General features: G+C 47.8%; 1 protein-coding gene across 2 annotated transcripts in view; it reads right to left on the bottom strand.

The window, feature by feature from the left end:
• The window catches only part of LOC119383393 (tudor domain-containing protein 7), a 71,060-nt gene that overhangs the window by 30,451 nt on the left and 15,953 nt on the right, over positions 1 to 24,656 (bottom strand). For both annotated transcript variants that reach the window (XM_049412494.1, XM_049412495.1), the window contains exons 12-18: positions 19,494 to 19,643; positions 17,900 to 17,995; positions 17,316 to 17,431; positions 13,409 to 13,637; positions 10,391 to 10,513; positions 8,063 to 8,167; positions 5,005 to 5,109 (exon numbers count right to left, since the gene is read on the bottom strand). In XM_049412494.1, coding sequence (XP_049268451.1) covers positions 5,005 to 5,109; positions 8,063 to 8,167; positions 10,391 to 10,513; positions 13,409 to 13,637; positions 17,316 to 17,431; positions 17,900 to 17,995; positions 19,494 to 19,643 — 924 coding nt within the window. The remainder of the gene's footprint in view (positions 1 to 5,004; positions 5,110 to 8,062; positions 8,168 to 10,390; positions 10,514 to 13,408; positions 13,638 to 17,315; positions 17,432 to 17,899; positions 17,996 to 19,493; positions 19,644 to 24,656) is intronic.

Genomic DNA, 24,656 nt, shown 5'->3' with positions numbered 1-24,656 from the left:
CTGCGTCGCCTCACTAAGTTGCTGGCTAACACGGCTGAACTGCAGCTACCCGATTTGAACAGGGAGTTTGTGATTCAAACAGACGCAAGCGACCTGGGCTTAGGAGCAATTTTGCTTCAGGAGCATGGAGGTGCCCTCCGACCGATTGCGTTCGCGAGCCGTTCGTTGACGCCGGCGGAGAGGAACTACTCGGTAACAGAGAAAGAGTGTCTCGCGATAGTTTTCGCTCTCCGTAAGTTTGACTATTACATCGACGGAGTGGCGTTTGTTATTGAGACGGACCACATGGCGCTCACTTGGTTGAGGCGCTTGAACGAACCAAGCGGCCGCCTGGCTCGTTGGGCATTGCTTCTGCAGCGTTACGACTTCACCGTACGCTACCGCAAGGGCAAGAACAATGCCGCGGCCGACGCGCTATCGCGTGCTCCAGTCCGTCACGAGACTGACCCGGAACGGACTGTGAGCGAGACACTCGAAGTAGCGCTAACGGAAACAGTAGAACAAACGTCAGTTCAAGGCACAAGCGTGAACCACGTAGAGGCTGTTGTTAGCGCGGGGATTGTTTTCAGCAGAAGGGAGCTGTTAGAAGCTCAGCAGAAAGATCCGTTTTGTCGAAAGGTGTTCGATGGGCTCCGGGAGCCGGGTGGCGAGGCCACCGCGCACACGGGGGCAGCTGGTATTGCTGTCGGTGCGGAGCGCTCGGCAACAGCTGGTAATGCTGTGAGCGCGCTGGATTCTTATCTGCTGGATTCTGATGGCGTCCTGCTGAGGTACATCCCATCCGACGATGACACAAGTGAGTCATTCAAGGTCGTGATACCGCGCAAGTTGAGAGGAGCACTGCTTCGCTACTTTCATGACTCGTGCATTGCTGGGCATGCGAGCGGCCCTAAGACTTATGCTAAGTTGTGTCGCCTCGCTACCTGGCCAGGCATGAAGCGGGATGTGATTCGTTACGCCCGTTCATGCCACGTGTGCCAAAGCGTCAAGCCCCGAGGCGGACGACCGCCCGGCCTCATGCTGCCGATCAACAGCCAGACTCCCTGGCAAATCGCGGCATGTGACGTAATGGGACCGTACCCCACAACTCCTAGCAGAAACATATTCTTGCTGGTGATCACGGATCACTTCACTAAGTGGGTAGAACTTTTCCCCCTTAGAAAGCTGACGGGTCGTGTGATCTTGGATAAGTTGATGGAGGTTTTCACCAGGTTTGGTTTCCCTGAGCAGTTGATAACAGACAACGCGTCTTATTTTACTGCGAAGGTGTTTGTTGACACGTGCGCCGCGCTTGGCATTAAGCACAAGAAAACAACCACCTACCATGCTCAGTCGAACCCCACGGAACGAGTTAATCGCAACATCAAGCACATGCTTGTCGCGTTCTCTGAAAGGCACAAGGACTGGGATACCTACCTTCCAGAGATCGGGTTTGCGTTGCGATCGACTGTGAACCGCTCGACTGGGTATGCGCCTTCTTTTCTAAACCTGGGAAGAGAACTGCCGAATCCGATGGAGACTGTACTCGCGGATCGCAGTGGAGTGCCAGTGGCGTCATCAGCACGAGCTGAATACGCAGCGCAGTTGCGCGAGAAGCTAGCGGAAGTTTTACGTAAAGCACGCAGTAATCTCGGCACTGCTAGGGCACAACAGAAGGCGCAGTACGACCGCTCGCATCGGAACGTACACTACGAAGTGGGCGATCTGGTGCTGCGACGCCATCATGTTCTTAGCGACGCTAGCAAACAGTTTGCAGCCTCGCTGGCACCGAAATGGTCCGGGCCATACCGAGTGCGAGAGAAGGTTTCCTCGCTGGTTTATCGGCTCGCGAACATGAAAGGCAAACCGAGCGGCGGACCAGTGCACGTATGCGACTTGAAACGTTACGTGTCACGGGAGGAGCATGGGGACGAATATCAGTCCCCCTCCGAGCCGCGGCCGGCGGCTGGGAACGCTCGAAACCGAGTGAAAAGCCCTGAGCCGCGGTACTTCTTGCGAAACAGGCGGAGACAACTCTGCATGTTGGATAAGCAAAAGGGAAATAGGTGCCGCCGGGACGGCTTGGAGAGGAGACCGCCTCCTCACGGCGAGCCCACACCCACATTACGTCGTCGTTGTCGCAGCCCCACCACCACCGGCAAGCATCGGCATGGACGCCTGACTGGAGGTCGACTGGTACATCCCACCGCCACTTCCACGCTACCCCGTCGCCCCACCACCCGGCCTCCACACAAGAGGCCCGAAGACCAATGCCAATCCAACTGGGAGAGCCAGCTGCCTCGGGGCCGCAGCCACCGGGATGTGCCAGGGTTGTGTGGACACCCCGATGGCCTATGTTCCCTCAAGGCCACGGCGCAGCACGCTGAAAACCCCGAGCCCCACCAGACCGGAGGAGCCCGAACCATGCTGGAGAGGCCGCCTGGAATGAAACGCTTCGCTGACTCGCTCCTCTCAATCACCACCAACGACCAGAGAGGCGAGGCCCAAGGAGACGCGGTCCGGACCACGGGGCTGCAGGAGCAGGCCAGACCTTCCGCAGCAGTGACGGCGGAGGCGACGACTGGGGAAGCCATGACGCAAGGTGGCACGGCAGCGAAGACCGCAACGAGGCCGGTGGTGGCTACTTCGGAGGCAGCGGCGACGCCAGTGGGGGCACCGGCGACACCCACGGCAGAGGGCCGACCGCAGGAGGGCACGGACCTGGACCGATCCATCCTAGCCTTTCTCGATGAGGAATAACAAAATATTACCTCATGGTGCAGTCTCTGTCGTCCGAGGGCTTTCTTAAGGGGAGGAGGATGTGGGAGAGCACGCGCGCCCATTTCCTTTCCTTAAGGCTGGCGCGATCGCTAACTGACGGTGGTAGCCGAGGGACCACTAGGAGAGGAGCACCGTCGCCCTTTCCTGCCGGACAACCCCTTCTTCCCCGTCACTCCGCGCGCCAATCCTCGCTTCCCGGCTCGCGGAAAAGGGAACTCGCCCTGCGAGGGAAACAACCCTCGTGGCGGGGAGGGAGACGGGAGGTGAATAAAACAACCGGGCAGACGAGCAGACGCTCTCTCGTGCCCTGCTGACCTGAGAAGTAACACCTCACCGCCCCGAGACCCGCGAGCCGATCATCGACCGAAGGTGTAAGCCATACCCTTTGTTTTTCTACGAGAGCGGACTATCCCTCTACGCGACATTTACGCGTTATTGCTAACGTAGCAATAAAGTGTTGTTTGTTGTGCTAGCCTGTTGCCTTATTCGCCCGAACCCGTCGTAGCTGCGATGACGCGCGCTACGGGAAGGGGACGTTGACACGGTACGACTATTTGCGGCTGGGACCGGAGCTAGGCTTCTGCACCAGCCGTGCGTAGAGCGGACCCCCTCAACCGATAACCTCGCTTACGCATCGTCTGTTTCACGTGCGAGTAAATGCGCGCTAGCGCTAGGGATGAACGCTGGTGAAGCAGAGATGAAACGACCCGGCCGTCATAGTCGCGCGAGGGGTGCCGTTGAGACGGGGACGGTTGCGAGCGCTGGCGAACGCGCTATCTCGACAGACATCGGCTACCCTTTTAAGTGCTGGACTGCGGCGCAAAGTGCACAGCTACTTCATGCGCAATGAAACTGAGTTGAACCTTTCTACCATCGTTAAAAAGAAGAAGAAGAATCCTTTCTACTACGTGGCCAGACAACCTTGCTTATGTGGCCAGACAATGCACTGGACGCGCGGGGCAAAACTGGATTTCCAGGAGATTTCTCTATGACCCGTACAACCGGGAGAAACGTTCAAAATCCGGGAGTCTCCCGGGTAATCCGGGAGACTTGGCAGGTATGCACAAGGCAACACGCAATTGCGCAAGCTCTGCACTTTGTTCATGCTGCCACTGATAACGATGATTAATTATACCTGTGCACTTTGTAATGGGTGGGCCTTTAAACCAACCACTCGTTGCACAATTTGACAGGTTTTGATGACATGTTTTGATGATGTTTTGACGCTTCTGCCACACAATATTACATGAGTTAAGGAGACTTCTCACACTACATGACATTCTTCAGGGTTTTTTTTCTCAAACAGTTTCAAGCACCGGCATGGCTCTGTGGTAGAACAACTGCCTGCCATGCAGAAGTCCTGGGTTCAATCCCCACTCGAACCAAAGTTTTTACAATTATTTATTTGCATTTATCTCGAATTTTCGCTCGCGGACAACACAAATTTCTCACGCAGAACCAACGACGCCCACACAGACATCGGAATTTCTGCGAAAAGAGCTCCTTAACGTTATCGCGTTAGGAGGAACACAGCAATGCTTCTTTTCAAGCCACCGTATTTGCTTAAGACCCATTCTCGAAGTGTCAAAGAGCAGAAGAAATTGCGATAATGAATCAACATAAGCCCGAATTGTCAGATGTAAGTAAAGGAAAAATGGGAGTTACCGTCAACTCAAGTTTCTTGACACTCCAGAGGCTGCCTTTTCTACATTTACATTTTCAGCACGCTTTTGTTCTTTAAAGTTTGCCTTTAGCATCTACCTCTTGTGGGGCATACGCAAGTGCAGTCAACGACGACAAGAATTTTCGCTGCAGTTTATGGGTCAGAGTCTGCACCAGCAGTAGAAGCAATGATTTACTTTTAGACACAGCATACAAGCGGCAGTTAACTAAAACGAGCACCGGTCGACAAGCAGCACAGTCTTTCTTTGATCAGACCAAATTCTTCAGCGACTTCGCTGCTGGTGATTTCACAAGCTTGAAGAACCTGTTTAAACAACCTTGCTTGAAGCAAGCGTCCCCATGGAATTCTTTTGTCATCATAAATGTTCCACTGGAAGGTTCTCGGACCGGCGAGTGGAGATGTTCCATGAAGAAAATTAAATGTTTTAAGCTTGACCAGACATAATGATGAATAAGCTGAAGGTTGTCAACTTCATGGAAAAACTCCGGAAAGTTGGCAAGTGCACTCGAGGCTAATGTGACGAGCCAAACGAATGCGAAAATTAAGTCACGATCACACACCTTGAGTAGCAGATCAAGGTCCACGGGAACCAAGTCTCTCAGAAGAGACGTCACTTTTGGCGTCCAATTACCAGGTGCGACATATGCTAGACGACAGATGATGGCCTGCATGGTATAGCAATGTGTAAGGAACAAGCATTAACCCATTTGAAGATATTTGATTCTCTCTAGCAATACACACAAACCAAGTACAAGAACTTCTGCTCTAGATCAAGACTGCCCCTGCAGGAACAGACTCAAAGGCGAGATTGAAAAAAGACCTTAAAGGACCCCTGACACCAAAATTGAAACCTCGAGATCTTTGTGTTGTTTGACTTTCCTGTATACGGGGGCACATCTGACCGATTATTAGTGACGAACGTTGCCTTTAAGATATCTTAATTTGGTTTTAAAGTAAGCGTGAGTGCTCACTTGAGTTGGCTGCACCTTGCGACATCCTGGTACGACGTAGATAGAGGCCCCGTGTGACGTTCCACGAGTAAAGCAAGTATTGTGGACGTCACAGAAGGTTTGCGGAATACGACGCCCCGCAAGGCCTATTGTTCCGCACCCCTCTGGCTCTGTTGTCGGGCTGCTTTCGAGGTAGTTTTCGTGAGGGGACACGCGCTTAACAGGTTTAACCCATACCGAGGCACCCACATACTTTCAATCTCTACCGCGTGCGGGGACCCGATTTGAAAACCACGCTGTCAACGTCACCACAGCTTGAGTGCACGTGGTCTTTGACGCTCCCCCGCATGGGGCGCCGGTTTCTTGTGGTTTTTAGGCGGGCGTTTTGAAGTGATGCTAAAATGGTCACAATTAACTACGCTGGACTTAGTTGTACGATACGCTAGAGCATTTACGATTTAATTTAGAGATTACCAGACACAAAGCTACAAATTACAGCAAAAAAGTCACCAACAAAAATTTCGCTGTCAGGGGTCCTTTAAAGCCAGATTACGAGAATAACCAGATATGAAAGCGGTTAGTCTGCTTCCTATTTAATTAACACTGCACTGGGTCAGCTGCATTCATTCACTAAATCATTCATTTCCAAAAGTACCGTGAACAGCTCTAGGCCTTAGTAAAAGCGCACTTTTGTTACGCAAAAAAAAAAAAAAACAGAATAAAAGCACATAAAACCCAAAGAAACATTTGGTACAGCGTTTCAGCAAAAAAGGGAAAAAAAAAGAAACGAAATCAAGAACAGAAATCATAAAAAAATAAGCCAAATACACAAGCTAGAGATGTCAAGCTTATAACGCAAGGTATTTCATTGTGTTGTCATACATGTACCCAGGGCACCCCTGAAGGAGCTATGCTCGAATTTACCAAAAGAATGCTGCAAAAGAAAATTTGCATAAGAGTTCTTGCGTCAACATTATTTTAGCTAAAATTCTATTCAGCAGTCATTCAGCAGTCCTTCTGCATGTTATGAGGACTGAAATTATGCTAGTGAGCATGTTACTGCCGTTCATCGATTATTATTAAAACTGATTACAGTCGCCGACCGATAAATCGGACACAGATAATTCGGACATGCTCGGTAATTTGGACAGTCGCGCGGCCCCGCCGATGATCCCATAGAAGTAATGTGTAAAGACGACCGATATTTCGGACAGCTGCGAGATCTACATTCGATAATTCGGACCTTGTCCGAGACTGTTGCACACGCCGAATCGCCAGCCTTTATCTCCTCCGGCGACCCGTACCATACAAAGTATGGCCTCAGAGATCAAAACGAAAGCTAATTGGTGATCTATGAGGCTTTATTTCGATCACTACTTTATGCCTCAGAGATTTGTGATTGGAAATGCCGATCTTGGAGGCACGGGTCAACTGTGGGAAATCGTACCGACATCGCGAACATCCTACATTCCGGTTCCTGTATCCCCGCACTACGCTGCTATCGCCGCCATTCTGTCGAATGCGTCTGCGGTAAAGCGTTTTGCGCGCGCGTTCATTTTTATCTTGAGACTTGCTTTATTTTACGCTCTGCTGTCTCAAAAGATCTGAGTTAAATGGTGCCAACGGTGCCCTCACAGCCAGCACCGAAGGCCGCGCCGACGACAACGAAACCCAGCAGATACAGTCAACTGCCGATTTTTCGGATGCCCGATTTTCCGGACATGCTCGAAAATTCGGACGCTTTCGCGGCACCGTCACCAGCCCCATAGACGTCAATGGTCAAAAACGTCGGAAATTTCGGACGCTAAAACTCTTCGGCGTCCGATTTTTCGGACTTTCTGCCCAAACTGCAGGTCCAAAAGGCAATAATTGAAGCCCCCACCTCTGCCGTGTCTATCTCGTAGGTTCGAACCAGCGCTTTCGCAAGTCGACCTGTTAGCGACAGTAGCAGAGTCCGAAAGTCAGCTTTGTCGCGATGCCAAAGTGTTATGGGGGGAAGCGGACTGGAAATTCAAAGGGGCCGCTATCACGGCGCCGTGCGGCGATGTCTTTACAGATAAGCAGTGGAAATGCATGGAGGCATGATGGCGGCAGGTGGCAAACGCGCCAGTACAGCTCAATCACTGACAAGCCTTACGATAAGCATCTTCAGTGAACTACTCAATAGTGCATGTGGCTTGGTGCAGTTGCATGCGTAGTGCACGCAATTAATAGGCGAGAACCCAAACGCGCCGCGCTGCCATTCATGCTACCTCTTTGTGCGGCCGCTAAGTGCGCCGCACAGACGTGTTGCCTTCACGAACGAAACCAGCTCGTCATCGTACAGCGATCACATCACACTGGCGGAGATACAGGCGGACTTGGTTGCACGTAAGCGGAAGTGCAGGCAGCAACGCATTGATAACATTTTTTTGGCCGCCGGGACCCTGAAGTGTCAATAAAAGTTTTTTTTTTTCTGACGCATTCGTTTTTTAGGACATTCGATAATTCGGACTTATTTACGTTCCCCGTGGAGTCCGTATTATCGGTCGTCGACTGTATCATGATTAACACAGCTGTTTTAGATGACGGTCAAACGATTTACAAAGACATTACACTGGCGTTATTTTTCCATGTACATGCAACTCGAGCATTACAGTGGATTGGAGATGCATGCGCAGCAACACACCTGGTGTGGGAAGCTCACAAAGCCTTCCCCGAAGACATCCAGCTCATAGAGGTCTGATGCGCACACCAGCGTCTCCTTGCCAATGTCCACAAGCCTCACAAGCACCTGGTGGTAGCAGGAAGTTTTGAATAGAGACAGAAAAACAAAAACAAAGACCACAAGTTGACACACTGCTACTGTTTGTTTATCCATACCAGGGGTTCTCAAACTTTCTGACCCCGGGGAACCTTAACGGCTTTTCCAGAGTGACGCGGAACCCCTAACTTTTCTTGAGCATGAAGACAATCGAAAGCAGGGAGGGGGAGGGGATAATGCCTCTTGATGCGCGCAACCACAGTATTAACACTGACCGCGTTGGCCTGTTCTCTTTTCTTTAATATCAAAGGCCATCGCCGTTGATGTAGAACTCCCGGTAATACGTAGATTTGTGATTCCCCCAACCCCCGCCGCTCCACGAGCCACGTAAAGCGCCCACTGACCAGACAATGCATGTTTCAGGCACCGCGCAGCATAAGCAATGTTTTCACGCAAATGAAGTGCTATTACCGTATATTGCCAATTATAAGCGCACGTTTTTTTCATAAAATGACCTTCCAAAGTTTGGGGCTCGACCTATACGTGGAATCATAAAGTTGACTTATCTGTGGGGTCCGGCAAAAGGTCGTCGTCCTCGGATTTCCTGCTATTCGATGCATCGATAACATCAGCCGCAAAGACAGCGGAGTCGCAACAACAGCTGTCTCCCAACGCGCGCGCGCCGCTTCTGGAGCCGGACATTTTTGCAATCTGCCATGACGATCGCGAAACTATAGCGAAACCACGCGAGGCTAAACTATGGAGCGCGTTTAAAAATCCCCGCCACGCGGCATTACTGCAAACTGCTTGGGAAACACGGTCTCGAAAGCAGCATTTCAAACGTTTGATAGAGGGCGAATGATCTTCTATGAATAAAGAGGAATTTACCTTGCAATGCGCCCTGCAGTTTTGTTTTCATACAATAGAAACGATTCGTTGACAAACCATCGGCGTTCCACAGAAAAGCTGGCAGCGCCGTGTGGGCTGGCAATACTTTACAGGGAACTAAACCACATGACCAGTCACATGCGCCCACAAGCGTCTTCGCGTATTTTTGCACTCACGCCTGTTCGCCATTTCTGCATTTCGCTTCACTTGCGAGCAGTGGTGTGCGCGATTTGCGACGCTGCCAAACGGACGCCAAGATGCCACCGCTACGCCGGCAACAGTACAGCGTTGCTTTCAAGAGGCAAGCGATCCTCTACGCAGAGTCGAAAAACAACGTTGAAGCAGGGTGCAAGTTTGATGTGTCGGAAAAGTGCGTGAGGGAATGGAGAAAACAAAGGACCAAGATCTTTGCGTGTGCTGCTACACGCTGTTCCTTTCGTGGACCGTAGTCTGGACGATACCCTGCCGTTGAGGAGGCGGTTCGAGATTGGGTTCATGACCACCGGCACCCGTTCTGACGGTGAGCAGCAGCAGTGGCTCACACAATGGCAATGACCGTGACTGCGTTCTTCTCTCAAGCGACGACGAGTCGTAAGCAATGTTTCACGGGCAAATAAATGTTTCTTTGCATCACTCCCTCTTCTGAAAAGCTTATTGGTGAGCTATGGCCGCAGCATGAGGTTGTGTTCGGAGTCAACTCTTTTTTTCCCTAGAAGGGGTTGCAAGTTGGGGGGTCAACTTATAATCGGAGTCGACTTATAGTCGGCAATATACAGTAGTTGTTAATGGGGGTGAAACAGGAGCGGGTTGCATTCATTTCGGCCGCTCGCGGAACACAGTTTGAGAACCCACGATCTATACGAAGGAAGTTGCACATGGTACAATTACTCATTCATGAACATCTACAACAGGCACTTCGCCAAAAAAAAAGTTCCATCGGCTGTAGTGCCACAGTAGCACAAGTGCTTTCCATGTTCACCAAGTTATGAATGTCAAATTGAATGCTCCATAAGCCCTGCTATACAGACAGCTCCAACACCAACTAATGCAAACTTTTCTGAACAGGATAGAATTGACCCCCAAAATTTAAATTCTGGGGTTTTATGTGGCAAAACCACAATACAATTATGAGGCATGCCTCGAGTGGGGGGAATTCCAGATGAATTTTGACTGTTTGGGTTTCTTCTATGCACAGTTAAATTTAAGTACCACAGCATTTTTGCCACCATCGAAATGCGGCCCGCCAAGGCCGGGAACCGAACCCGTGCCCTTGAGCTCAAGCAGCGCAGCACCGTAACGGTTACGCTGCGGCAGTGAGTATTGGATTCAGCTTCGTGAAATGTCATCGTCAGATGTGCTACTTACCTTGTCACCCTTTGTGCGTGTAGCAGAGAGGAGAAGCGCTCGGCAGAAAATAGCTGTGTGCTCCTGCCTGCAGGCGTACAGCTTTGACTCGCAAAGCGTCGCTGCAGGCTGGTGGTTATTTTGCTGCATGTCAACAGAAAATGAGAGGTCCTTGTGAGCCATCTGGTTTCAGAGGCAATGATATCAGAGAACTGCAACATCTTTATGATCTTACCACTAAAAAGACTTGCTCATGTCATCCCTACTATACTATGTGTCATCTCAGTGTGGACAACATCCTACTTGGTGGCTACAAGAATACTCAACCTATATTGTGCTCATGTTGAATGTAAAACATCTGGTAAACACATGCTTAATAGTAGGGCACAATACCAATTTGTGTTTACCATCCAAGTGAAACAGTAGTGGTACGTACCAAAATTGTTAAGCAAAGAGTAGGGGTGTGTGAATATTCGAAAATTCGAATATTTTTTTAATAGAGTTTGCTATTCGATTCGATTCGCACTGAAATTTTACTACTCGACCTATTCGAACTTTGCTAAGACACAGTCAACGTCCGATTGGAAGTGGTCCCTAGAATTTCAATATGCTTCGCCTCATCACACCCTCGTATTGCGGCAAAGCTGTCTTTCAAGCTCTGCTACGGTCGCAAATGTATTAACTCAAAAAAAAAACGCTGGTTCCAACATGGAGATGAAAGATGTGGCAGAGTTGGGGGCTCAATTAATGTTGTTTTGGGAGTGAAATTTGGGCAGGAATTCCAAAAAATCGGACGCCGAAGTTTTTTAGCATCCAAAATTTCAGATGTCCTTATATATCGACGTCTACGAGGCAGATTTGGAACTCCGGACTTGAAGGGAGCACACCCTTGTCCGCCACATCAGTTGAGCTACCACAGAAGTTGAAAGAAGAGGAGAGGCTGAGGAAATGGCATCTTTGCCTATCACGTGTAAAGTGTTGTCGGCAACACTTTGGTTGCACCAAACCATGTGACAGTACCATGTGATAGTAAAACCTCGGTGATACGAATCTCGCGGGATCACCAAAAATATTCATATCATCCGAAATTCGTATCACCGGAAAGTATGAAAAATTATTATGCAACAAAAGAAAGCTGGCGTACGACAAAAGTGAAGAGACGAACTTTCGTCGAACTCTTGACTAAAGCTGGCATACATTTCCATTTATTTTTTTTCACGACCGCAGCCAAGTCACGAACAGCTCCGAATGATTGCCAGTGAAGTTTTTAGACGTCAACAATCATACCTGCACTCGTAAATATACGGCCCGTGCGTGCGTGTGTAATTATTGAACCAGGTGCGTTCGTGGATGACCAACTCGCCCGATCTGCAATGCATCTGTGACCCGCGACAGCTAATGGCCCCTTCCAAATCTTGGTATGCTTTTCCGCATGACACTCAAGTACTGCGGTGAAAGTGACTTAAGGAGCACTTTGATGCGGTTGATGAAGGCCAGAAAATTTCACAACAGCGGTCCTACGTTATTATTTTCTTATCGCGGTGATGTTGGTGATGTTTTTCGAGAGATTTACGGCCGTGCCCGAAAAATTGCGTCCCCAACAGTCGTGCATCTTGCCGTTGTGAGGCCTAGCTCCTTCGCCAATACTGTCCTTGTTTTCTTTCGGTCCTCGTCCACCTTTCATAGGGTGTCTGATGCACGAGGACATTGTTTGCATGGAGGACATGGCGTGTAATCTAAGGCACATGGAGGTGCATTAGGGCCTCCAAGATTCGCGCATACGACCTTGGAGGCTACGACGCGTCACTGAAGGTTTATTCTGATCACTGTGTGAGAAAATATTTTTTTTTGCACTGTCATTCTGACCAATTGGCGGCGCGGCGAGCATGCCCGCGCTTCCGTTTCTGCGCCCCCAACTGATTGGCGTGTCTTCCGCGACAGCGCGGACAGCACCTCTTCCTACCTGCGTGGTACCTTACGTTCGTATCAAACGTCGCGGGGTGCAAATCTGTTCAAAACAACCATACTCCATTACATTGAAGGCCAATGGGCCTTGGCCGGGGCCAAAGAAATATTCGTATCACCCCAAAATTCGTATGAGCCGCGATCGTATCACCGAGGTTTCACTGTAAATAGAATTCAGCCTCTACATTGCCTCATTCTTGATAAGACAACTATGAAACACCACCCCGCCAGTGCTTCATCAACCTAGCGAAAAGAAACACTTTCATGTTGCTATCTCATAAGAATATGCTTATGAATCCTCTCCAACTTTTTTTTTCTGCAATTTCGCTTCGAAGTATTCGAGAAATATTAAAAAAATATTCGATTCGATTCGCACTCACACTTCAATATTCGAATACGCTTCGCACCCAAAATTTTGCTATTCGCACAGCTCTAGCAAAGAGTGACCAAAATACGCTCAGGTCATGTACCACACAAGACTGAGGCATGATACAGGCATGGTACATTTTCATAGTGTAGTTTGAAACTAATGCTTTCGCTACCCAAAGTTCTCATCGATCAAAGGATAACCCCAAGACCTATGCTAGTTTAATTTCAGCAACACTGGGACTGGTGAACGCCACCGAGCCAAACCCCATGCGAACAATGCATATAACGTAATAATCCACCACGATGCTGCTGATCTGCTAAAACTGAGGGGTAGACAGATTTAATATGTCAGACAGCCATACGATAGCCAGTGTCACTCTGTACACATTAGAATGAAGTGCCCAAGCAATGCTCGCCAATGAGGTCATCTGAAGAATTGCTTCTGCATTGATTGGAACAGCACTTGATCTAACAGAACCAAACAGCGGCATAGCTGAAATCCTCAACCTGTACATAATGAATAGGAAATGGAGCAAAGAAATCTGAAGCTTGAGACTTCATGCCAAACCAGCTCAACCGTTCTGATATCGAGTGGATCACCATGGAAACCAAAGTAAACGTTGTACATCTGCTGTGCACGTACAAACATACAGCAGCACAAATGGTCTCTTGTCAATCGGCTTCCTCCTTTCATGCAGCACTCACTTTTATGTGGCTGCCAACAACTCCCATGAACTGATTCACGTAGCTCAGTCCGGACCCCTGCAGCTGCACGTAGAGATTTCCTTCCAGGTCGATGTGACTGAGCCGCACACGCGTGATTTGTTCAGGCCCTGGCAGCGTCGGAGTCTGAAGACGCTTCAGCAACAGGGCATTGAGATTCACATCCTCGGCAGTTGTCGTATCGTAGAAGGTTGCAATCACTTCAGGTTCCCTGTTGGCAGGCAAAACACCACAGCATGACTGCGCAGACCTCACATGAAACACCAATGGCAACATCAATGGCAATCACTATAACATTCACTTAGGTTTCAAAGAGCAGGCTCGTGGAAAAACAAAACTAGAAAGGAACTAAGAAAGGCTCCCTCAATACTTTAACTATTATCATCTCTACTATACTATGTGTCCTAGCTAGCGACACATAGTGACTGCCTTTGCTTTCCCCCCCCAAAAAATTATTGAATATATTTGGCTGCTGACCTACCTTAACAATTGCACACTGACCCCTGCTGTGCCAAGGGCGAGTCTCATATATGAATGCATATACGAATGCATTCTACCTTAAGTTTGCAGCTAACTTTACTTTCATGGCAAATATATTAAAGCCAGTTTCAAAGCCTTTTTCGTGCAATGGCGGGATCGCTACCATCAAACAATGCCACCTGCATCAAAATACAGTGAAACCTCGGTGATACGAATCTCACGGGACAACCAAAAATATTCGTATCATCCGAAATTTGTATCACCAGAAAGCATGAAAAATTAGCATGCGACAAAAGAAAGCTGCCGTATATTTTCGTTTATTGTTTTTCAGGGCCGCAGGAACGTCAGGAAGAACCCTGAATGATTGTCAGTTAAGTTTTTAGATGTCTGCAATCATACCAGCACTCGTAAATATACGGCCCGTACGCGCGTATTTAATTAATGAACCAGGTGCGTTGTGATCCGCGACAGCAGTAGCCCCTTCCAAATTTTAGTACGCCTTTTTGCATGACACCGGAGTACCGCAGCGAAAGTAACAAAAGAAGCGCTTTGATGCGATGGTTCAAGGCCACAAAATTACAGAACCACGGTCTTGTGTGTGCTATGATTTTGTTATCGCGGAGGCGTTGGGGATGTTTTTTGGGAGATACGGCTGTGCCCGCACAAGTGCAACCTAAACAGTCGCGCATGTTGACGTGATGCCTGACTCCTTCGCCAAGACCGTCCTCGCCTTCTTTCGGTCATCGTCCACCTTTCACAGGTTGTCTGACGCACGAGGCAGGCACTTGTAAACACAGTACAAGGACAGCAGCTTGCGTCAACACGTTAGAAAAAGAAAAGCATGGCGCTAATGTCCTCTGTAATCTACACGCGAAGGCAAACGGAGGCACATAAGAGCCTCAAAGATTCGCGCACACGATCTCGGAGGCCGTGACGCGTCTGAAGGTTTATTCCGACCGAAAGAAAAGTGTTTTTCTTTTCTTACACCTTGATTCTTACGACTTGGCGGTGCGGCGCGCATGCCCACACTTGCGTTCCCGCGCTCGCACATGCTTGGCGCGTCTTCCGCAACAGCACAGACAGCACCTCTTCGTACTTCGGCGGTAGCGTACGTTCGTATCAAACGTCGCTGGGTGAAAATCGGTTCGCAACAATCCTACTCCATTACATTGCAGGCCAATGGGCCTTGGCCGGGACCGACGAAAAATTCGTATCACCCCGAAATTCGTATGAGCTGTGATCGTATTACCGAGGTTTCACTGTACTGGGATATTTTTGTTTTTAAAAGCAATTATCAATTACAGCTGAACCCCTTTAAAAAGGCACACACTGAGGGACAGTTCTTGTCCCTTAAACAAGGTGTCTCTTATAGGCAGGTTACCACGTTCTCAACCCCTACTTCCATGTAGGCACACTGGTCTCTCTTATACCCGGATGTCTGTTACATCAGTGCCTCTAATAAAGGAGTTCAACCCCTTTATTAGAGATTTATTAGAGGCCTAGCGTACACCTAACACAGACAGGTAACACTTTATTTGTGCAGTGTTTACAGCCAATAATTCAAACTTTTTTTTCTCACATCGTGTTTACCAGGCACCAACGGTGACCCATAGAAACAGCATGAACAATATGTCACTGACAGTTTACTTAGATTCATTAAATTATGGGGTTTTCATGTGGCAAAACCAAGATATGATTATGAGGCACACCATGGTGGGGCAAACTGGATTAATTTTGACCACATGGGGGCTCCCTTGACCATAGCGCACGACACTAATAACACGCAGGTGGCTACAGTAATAAACTGTCACTAGAAACAGCTATAGCAAGTGAACCCTTAGTACATCCAAAGGACCTTCACGTACATCTGCGGAGAGGTATTGAACGGTGCCTTACCATCGACTGGGTTCAAATATTTTGAAAACATTAAAGGTCAACTTAAAGGGGTCATGAAGCACCCCTTGGGCTTGTTGAAAAAACACAACCTGCGGAAAGCTGACACGGCTATGAACTGCTCTGCAAAATATTACAGTCGTGCGCACCGCGTAAAGGCCACAAGCGGAGCGCGAAGTTGCCGTTTCCTCATGCGCCCTCTTTTCAAACAGAGGCCGGTTCTCACTCTCGTCGGTGGGCGGGGGGTCTGCACGTTGACGTCGCGGAGACATCCGATAGCCAGATGAGATGCGCTTCTTGCCACGGGGTGCCGCCACTTGCCCGCGCCGCACTCCTCAGTCTGCTAACTTTACATGGTAGCCGCACTCACGCATGCGAATCACAGCGGGAGAGCGATCGCGTCTCATGACGCGCGCTGACGTAACTTCTTACCCCCGTGTCATCCCTCCCTGTCTAGCTTCCAGTGCGCTCGTCAGCACGAGAAAAGAGAGAAAGCGCTGAAGCGTGCACCAAACCTGCGTAACTTCGCTGATTCTTGACGGATTCGAGAAATTTTGCGGCAATTGATTCGGGAAGCAGTAAACTCCGATATTAAGGTCATTAGATCATTACTTGGAAAAGTGGTTCATGACCCCTTTAAGTAGGAACCTTAAAATTTTTTTTTTCTTAATTTTTGGTGAAACTTGGCGAGTTTACATATATTTGTGTTGATTTCAAATATGAAATTCTTTTTATATTATAATGGGAAGTTTTTAAAAATACAAAATATTTAATTCATATGCCTTTCGGGGAGCAAGAATTTTTCTAAACTGACGGAGTTACAAGGTAAATCAGCAAATCACAATAATCTGGAATCCGAACTGTTTGCAATGCAACAAAAATGGATACTCTAAAACCCATTTGAACAAAAGCTATGGCATATTGAACATCCATGAATAAGTCGATTTCAAGCTCGGATTTCACTCGCAAATGTTCAACATACCATAAGTTTTGTTCTAATGTGTTTATCCGTTTTTGTTGCACTGCACACAGTTCTGATTCCAGATTATTGTGATATTTTGACTTACTTTTTAACTCTCTGTTTCGAAAAAGCTTGCTCGCCAAAAAACACATGAAATATTTTGTATTTTAGAAACTACACTTTACAGCAGAAAAATAATCGCATATTTGAAATCAGCACAGAAATATACATAAACTCCAGAAGTCTCATCAAGATCAATCAAGAAATTTTTCAAAAATTTTTAAGTCCCCTCTTAAACTGGCTCGAATTAAGATTTATGAAAGGGATTTTTGTCACAGGTCACACTGAATTCAGCATCGGGTATTTAAATCATTCATAGTGCAAACATGAGCTACAACCCCCAAACTGTTGACCTAATGTATCAAACGTGCTTCAGTCTTGTTAATAAGACTGCACCAGTGAAAACAGTCCATTTCATTCATTAGTGCCATGCTAGCTCATTGCAACAAGCAACAACAAGCTAAGCAGATGAAAGAAGGAAAAGCAGACTGTCACCTGGCAGTAATTTCGGCAATTAGACACTTGCCGACGAGAAGTTCTTCCAACAGTTTCGTCCCAACAAGGTCGTCTTCAGCAACATCAGCCAACTGATTCAACTGGCAACGCACAACCTGAAAGGGCCACAACCGTTCACATAAACAGTCAGCCACACAAATATTTGCAAATATGGAGATTTTTGTTGTTCTCCAAGAACACTTCTTGGGCTAGTCCCAAGCATCCCTAACAACAACAAAAGAAAAAGTAGAAAAAATAGAAATCTTTGTGGTGCTACAGCTCAAAACAACTGAACAATATGCTGAGGCATGGACACTAGAGCACTGCACATGTCTTCTCTAGCCCTGGCATATTCCGAGCCCAAAAAGGTTGTGCACTGGCCCACCAAAACCAGGCCCATACCCAGAAATTTATATATCACTTGTTGATGCTTTTGCTGTCCCATTCTTTGCCATCATGACAGCGTGACTATTCGCTAGCATGTGTTGTGCTGCGCTCCGTCAACATGCTCCATCTCCATACAAACAAATATGGTAACAACCACTTATAAAGCATAAGCTTTAATTGAAATTCCAGATACCAACCTGCAGTGGAACCTTTAAAAACCTAGGATCCAACTTTTGGAGCTTATCGACTGGCACATAGTCAACATCGCCATGGTCAAGGAAAAAGCAGTCAGCCTGGAAAGAACACCAAAGCGACATATTCTCAAAACTTTACACTGTGCCTCTCCATTTACAATACGAAACACTGCACACTTGTTGCCCTGACACTCAAGTAGTTCAGCACAGGGATGCTATATCAAGGCCTCATCTTGCTACGCGCATGCTCGTGTAAAAAGAAGAACCTTCTAATATATGAAGGCACCCCCATAAGCAAGAGCAACCGATCCCCATTCCCAGTCCTGATCTCAATTTTTTTTCAAAGATCTTTTAACATGACAGCGTTAAAGAACTCGTTTCACAGAAATTCCAGTGTTGGCATCGGCGTCATTCAGGGGCAGAGCCAGAAATTTTTTTTGAGGGGGGATTCAACCATACTTTATGTGTGTTCGTGCATGTGTTTGTATGTGTTCATGTATATATACGCATGCAAAATTGAAAAATTTCGGGGTGGGGGGGGGTGGGGTCCCTTGGCTACACCCCTGGCGTCATTGGTTGGCAGTGAAAAATCGGAGTTGTCTGTGTGCGAAAAATCGCCGCGATGGACACAAATAAAAATTATGGGTCCGATTCGGAATCAAACCCAGGCCTTCTGCGTGGCAAGCAGGTGTTCTACCACAGAGCCATGCCAGTGCTTGACTGTTTCGGAACAAAACCTGTGCAAGTGTCATGTAGTCTAAGGAGTTATTATGTTCAACTATACTTTACAATATTCAATAGATCTTTTGTCATCCCACTAGCGTGGAATACATTGACATGTAGTTATAAAGCTCAACCAATTCGACAAATCAGTGCCATGCTCAGTAATAGGATACAATCTCACAACAATGATAATGAGATTCAATAATCCCTTGACTGTACTTTAACGAGGTTTCAATGGTATACGACATACAAGAACCTTAATGTAAAAATAAATCATTAGTTGCACAACTGACACATAGCTTCGTAGAATGCAGAGGTCCATGAAACTAAACTGTAAGCGTCCTAATAAATATGCATGCATTTTGAAATATGCAAGCTCTTAGTCAGCAGTTGAAATGCAACTTGTTACAATGATGCAAGCGGTGCATTTAGGCGAGATTAGTGGTTATCTGTGCATGGCTTCCTGTGCCACTTAATCGACACAGAGTTGTCAAATACAGCTGGTATGTAAAATCCGGAGACTTCGTTCTAAGATGAACCGGGTTTCAAGGACAATATGCCTGAAGAGATAGAGCAGTGCGTCCCAACGCTGCCGTTTATTCCAGCAAAAGAAACCAAGATTCCCGTGCCACGCGCCGTCCCTTGTTTTTCTCTTCTTCGAACATGCCCTATGTTTACTGTTATTAACATGGTGCTTCAGTCAAGATGACATGTCACACTTGCCTGTAACACAGCCAGAGCTTAGCAATGTGCAATCTTCCAACCACCCCTACCAAGTGCTTACACACACACACACACACACACACACACACACACACACACACACACACACACACACACACAGAGAGAGAGAAAAGATGAAATGCTTGCTTACCTTTCCATCTTGTACTTCAAGTACTTGTACTCGCATCCAATTGTCTTCAACATTTGTAGCATACAGCCCCATTACTTCAGCTTCGGAGACGGGCAGTGAGTTTTCAGCGTAAAACTCGTCCATCTCTTCAGCAAGTTTATCATATTGGTCCTTTAAAAGACAAGGCAGGTAAGGGTTATCATGCTTCTGCTGCTTAACTGACCAAAGTGCTTTGGAGTACCGTAGAAACCCGTGTATAGTCCAGAGTTTTTCTGTTTTTTTTTCTTGATATTATGATTCAAAATTTTTGCCCCATACTACATATATGCGGATCCCAAGAATTTTTGGCCCGAATTCAGAGTTTTAGTTTTGCCATTGCGCGGTGCTATCATCGTCAGGTTTGTGTACACTTCTGCGTTAGCAGCGTTTGTCTTACTCAGTGATGTTCCGTGCGAGGAACTTTCCCTTTTTCGGGGAATTTTTGGCCATCATTTCGGACGAAAGGGAAAAAGAGATTCTTTGCGATATATCAGAGAATTTTCGGAATGGTGAAATTCACCTATGATGACCAAAACATGGCGGCCACAGTGCGCTTCTGGCTTCTGCCATTGCTTCTACCGCATGCAGCACGCAAAAGCATAACCCTTGAGATTTGCTTCTGATAATTACATGGAGCGATTTCTAGTTCGCTCTAGGTGTTAAGACTCGAAAAGCCCGCATGAACAATGCACTTACAGCACATGAGTTACGTACGAAGGCCATGCCTTTTTGTTAGGCAGGAGATTGCAAATGTCACAGGCAAGGCACAGATTAATTAGGGAGAAAGCAGCTAGATCAGAAAGTTCAACTAGATCACCTTGTGCCAAACGAGACAAAAACATTCTTCACTTTTTCATTGAACGTATTGGTCTCTACTTCTGGTTGTGTTCTGGTTCACCATGTGCTGGCACCATGGGGCCAGCAAATGGCGACTGTGGCACCTATACGACGCTACAGAAGAAGAAAAAGACAAATTTCACGCTCAAGTTCTTGTTTCGGACAAGCTTTATCCGGTGCCAGCTTGACGTACGGATACAGTCAACGTCCGATTTTTCGTACTCCCTAGGGACCGCGAAATCATCCGAAAAATCGGGCAGTCCGAAAAAACAAATTCATGCTTTTTTATTTCGCTCAAGCGGTCAAATCGTCGCAGTCACGTCCGAAATAGCTTTAATGCCTCCCAGTACAATTATCAGGCATTTTGGTGAGCGCCCAGGCTCTCGCAAATACACTCAGTACCTGCCGCGAACCCCGCTTAACTACGTACGTGCCAACCGCCACTTTTGCATCTCGTGATGAGCGCCGCTGATAACAGCAAAGCACGGAATAGATTACGGCCATCTCGCATGAAGCGTTTGTAAACAATGACACGGAACACAAAGACTGTGGCGGAAAAGCGGACGACTCGTCCAGCTTTCCCCGATGCGTGTACGGAAGTAAACGATGCGCACACGCATCGCCGAATCGCCGCCGATACGCAGCATTTGTTGCCATGTCAAACCGATCGTTTCTAGTTGTGTGCAGCACATTGCCAACTAAGCTGACGTCGTCACTTTACCGTTGCTGTATCGTACGCACGCATTTACCATGAAAGGGTTCGCGATGCGCACTTAGTTCCTGACCGCACACGGGCGCGGCAATGGCGAGCTGGCTTGGTCCGTGAAGGCAACGCATCTATGCGGCGCACTTAGCGGTCTCGCACAAAGAGGCAGCAGGAATGGCGGCGCGGTGCATTTGGGTTCTCGCCTATTAAGCGGGGAGGTGGCGATCGAAAAAACTTTTTTGTTTGTTGACCTAGAGTAATGAAATTTGGCACGTGCACTGAAGAGCGTCTTGAATAGCTATATATGAAGTTTCATTGCGGTATCTCAAGTAGTTTTCAAATTACACTATGTTACATAATCTGATGACATACTCTGCTGGTGAAAAGCCTAGCATTGTAACAAAACATGCCAGGAAGGTCCAAGTGGTTTTGATCTTTACTCAAAAGAACACTACACAGGATGACATTATTAAAAATTGTCTATTCCTTTTAGTTTTTTTACAGATAACATCCCCATCAGCTTCATGTATTGCATCAGAACTTCTCATGCACTAATTATCACATACAAAAAAAACTAGGCCCTAAGAAAGGTAAAGAATAATGTCATCCTGACAACAAGACTTCAAGGACTAAAAGAAAAAAAAACGGAATCAAAATCTGTGCAGTAGTTGCCAAGATATCTGCTCCACAAGCTGAGCAACATGCCAAAAAAACACTTAAAGATTGTGATCTTTGGCTTTTTTTTTATGACGTTTCACTTCTTGGACATGTGGCCTTTCTCCAGTGTGCCTTTGTTCTTTTTTCATAACGTCCTTCTTTTTTTGATCTACAAAAAACCAGTATAGATTTCAAACCAAGTTCTCTGTATGAAGGAGTGGTGTGATAGACATGACAGAGAAGAAGATATTGCAATCTAATAAGGCCATATACTGAAATAATTACACATATCTTGTATTTATGCTGTCATTAGCATAATTAAGTCTTGCTTATTGATTACAATTAATCACTGAATAATTTTTATAAAGAGAGATAGGTTTGTTGTGACAGAAAATGGCTCACACCATGATAGCCGATGCCTTTGTTCCAAATAACAAACAGTTATGGCCAAGACGTTAGTGGCACAGGGATTTTTGAGCAGTTTATTCAATGACGCGAGTCGGGCAGATAAAAATTCGTCCCCCTGCTTCATGCACGTTCTTTTGCCACTCTCGCGTATGAAACGTATTATCATTCGGCCGACCGCGGCAACGCTAGTCTACGAGGCTCTCATTGTTTCAGAACATTTATAAATGCCTGCGGCGATACCAAGCACGGCTCCAAGCACGTCTAAATTACATCACTAGTGCTTATTGACAGCACTCTGACCGCGAAGTGCTCGGCCGCCGGGTCCGTGGAGCCGGATCGTGATAGGCTTGGTGGCGGCGTTCGGTGACGATACGCGAATGCGAAGCTACGATGACGAAAAATCTGCGCGCAGTATACTTGGTCTCGCATTTTTGGGCGCCAACGCACGAAATTGTTACCGCTGCTCCAAGCAGTTCGTGGCCGTGGGGTCTGACGAGCTTGGCTGTGGAGTTCACTGCCGATGCGTAAAATGCCCATCCGCGGTTCCGAAGTTCCGGCGAGCGATGTGCTTCTTCGCTTGCGAAGAAGCACATAGCAAGCGAAGAAGCACATAGCCGAGGGTACGCTAGCGCGTTGTTCTTGCCCGCAAGGTTCGACGTTCGTCTCGCTAAACGGCGCTGTGAGCGGAGTTAGGCCTAGTGACGACTCCGAGCAGTAGGTGCGCAGGCCGTGGTGCCCGTTGCTTCGAAGTGCGTAATGCGTGGTCGTGAGTACAAAGAGTTGTCCCGCGATGGCCTTCGTCACGATGTCAGAAGTGCTGATAAGCAGAAATCAAAACATCTAACCGCGAATCCGACGCTGAAGTCAACGCTAGAGAGTCGGTCCGAGACGCACGTTTGCGATGTTCGCTAGGAGCGCGGCGCACCATCGTAATCAGATCAAACTTCCTCATGCAGCTCCAAACTAACGCGTAATTATATTCTAAGTGATCGTCGAGCCGTGAACCCAGAACAATTGAACGTGTAGCGCGATTCTCGACAGCCGTGAACTTGCAACGCGCAACCAGCAGACGACGATCTCCCGGACCGAGCATCGGACCAATGGCGAGGCGAGCTGGGGCAACATGGCGGACGCGGCCAATCGCAGGCCTCGGAACGACTCCCAAGTGTTTGCTTTTTGTGCGCTTCTTTCTGAATGGAGGAGCCCGCTGAAGCGGGGAATTTGAACACGGAGAAATGCCCTTTCCGACAAGCCCAAGAAGTTGGTTCGCGGTCGCGCCATCGCGGAGCTACAATTTTTTGAAAATCGCTGTTTTTTTGCGATTTCCACAATAATTTTCGCCACCTCGGAGGGCAAAACAAATTTTTCGAAGCACTTCTGGGTGGTTTTCAGTGTAGATATTTTGGAATCAGATAGAAAAAGGGTTCCAAAAACTGAAAATTTGATTTTCAGAAAATCGATCTTGTTGCCATTTTTCGCGATACGAAAGCCGCGTCCCCCCTTAAGGGGGGACGCGGGTCTTAGAATAGTAAAAAATGGCCAGAAAATCAGTTTTGAGAAAAACGCATTTTAGGCATGTTTGCACCCCTAAGCAGCTGCCCTCAAAATATTATCGCCGATTTCGCCCGGGAAATGGGTTAAAACTTATTTTTAAGACGCCACGGGAGCCACAAAATGCATCTCAAGAGGCAAAATTTGTTCAAACTTCCCGCGCGCGCCGCGTGCGCAGCAGCTGGCTGATCGCCGCCATCTTTGGCTTGTTTTGAAGCTGTTTTCTTTGTGTACATTTTGCGGCGTTTCAAAATGGTGTCGCCGCAACAGAACGGCCGCTATCGGCGCTTTTCCGAAGGGTGGTTGTAGAACGCTCATTGGCCAGAGCGCGCGCGCGCGAGGCGAGCCCCTTCTCTCGCGCCTCCCATTGGCTGGCGCAACCCGAGGCGGCCATTTTGTTTTTGTATTTTTGTTCTGCGCTCACGGCTGCCGTGTTGCCGGTGTCGTGTGCTCGTGTGTTATTACAAGTGTCATCTTCCTCTGCTTACGCTCGCGTTCGTGCGGCCCGCCGACACACAGTTATCTTATTTTGTGCTGGCACATCCGGAGATTCTTGTGTAAAGAAGACGCGCCAAGCGTACGAGGGCGCGATGCCGAAACTACTTGTCGCTACCGGAGTTTCGAGTCTACGAGAACCGCCCGGTTCCCCGTGGTCGAGCTGCAGCCATCGGATCATTAGGCAACGCTTCAGTGGCATTGGAAACCGCATTCGTATGGCATACCATGCGGGACTGCCGAGTGCGCGGGAAATACGGCGACGGGAGTAGTGCTGGGCATCGCAGCAGCGCAACGAAGCAGCGGAAGTTCAAGCCGCTGGATGTTGGTGAACGGCGTCAAGGAAAATAGCACAGAATTTATCCGCGTGGACTTATCCGTGATAAAAACGTTCTTTGGGCTTGTGCTTCGTTCCGACTTCGGCTCAAGCAGTGATCTTTTTCAAGGCAGTGGGTATAGGCTGCTTTCAAAGCCTGTGCTTCATTATCATA

Source organism: Rhipicephalus sanguineus, chromosome 2, assembly GCF_013339695.2.
Source record: "Rhipicephalus sanguineus isolate Rsan-2018 chromosome 2, BIME_Rsan_1.4, whole genome shotgun sequence".
NCBI classification, from domain to species: Eukaryota; Metazoa; Arthropoda; class Arachnida; order Ixodida; family Ixodidae; genus Rhipicephalus; species Rhipicephalus sanguineus.
The sequence above is the reverse complement of the archived record's forward strand: the minus strand, read 5'-3'. Positions and strand labels throughout refer to the sequence as shown.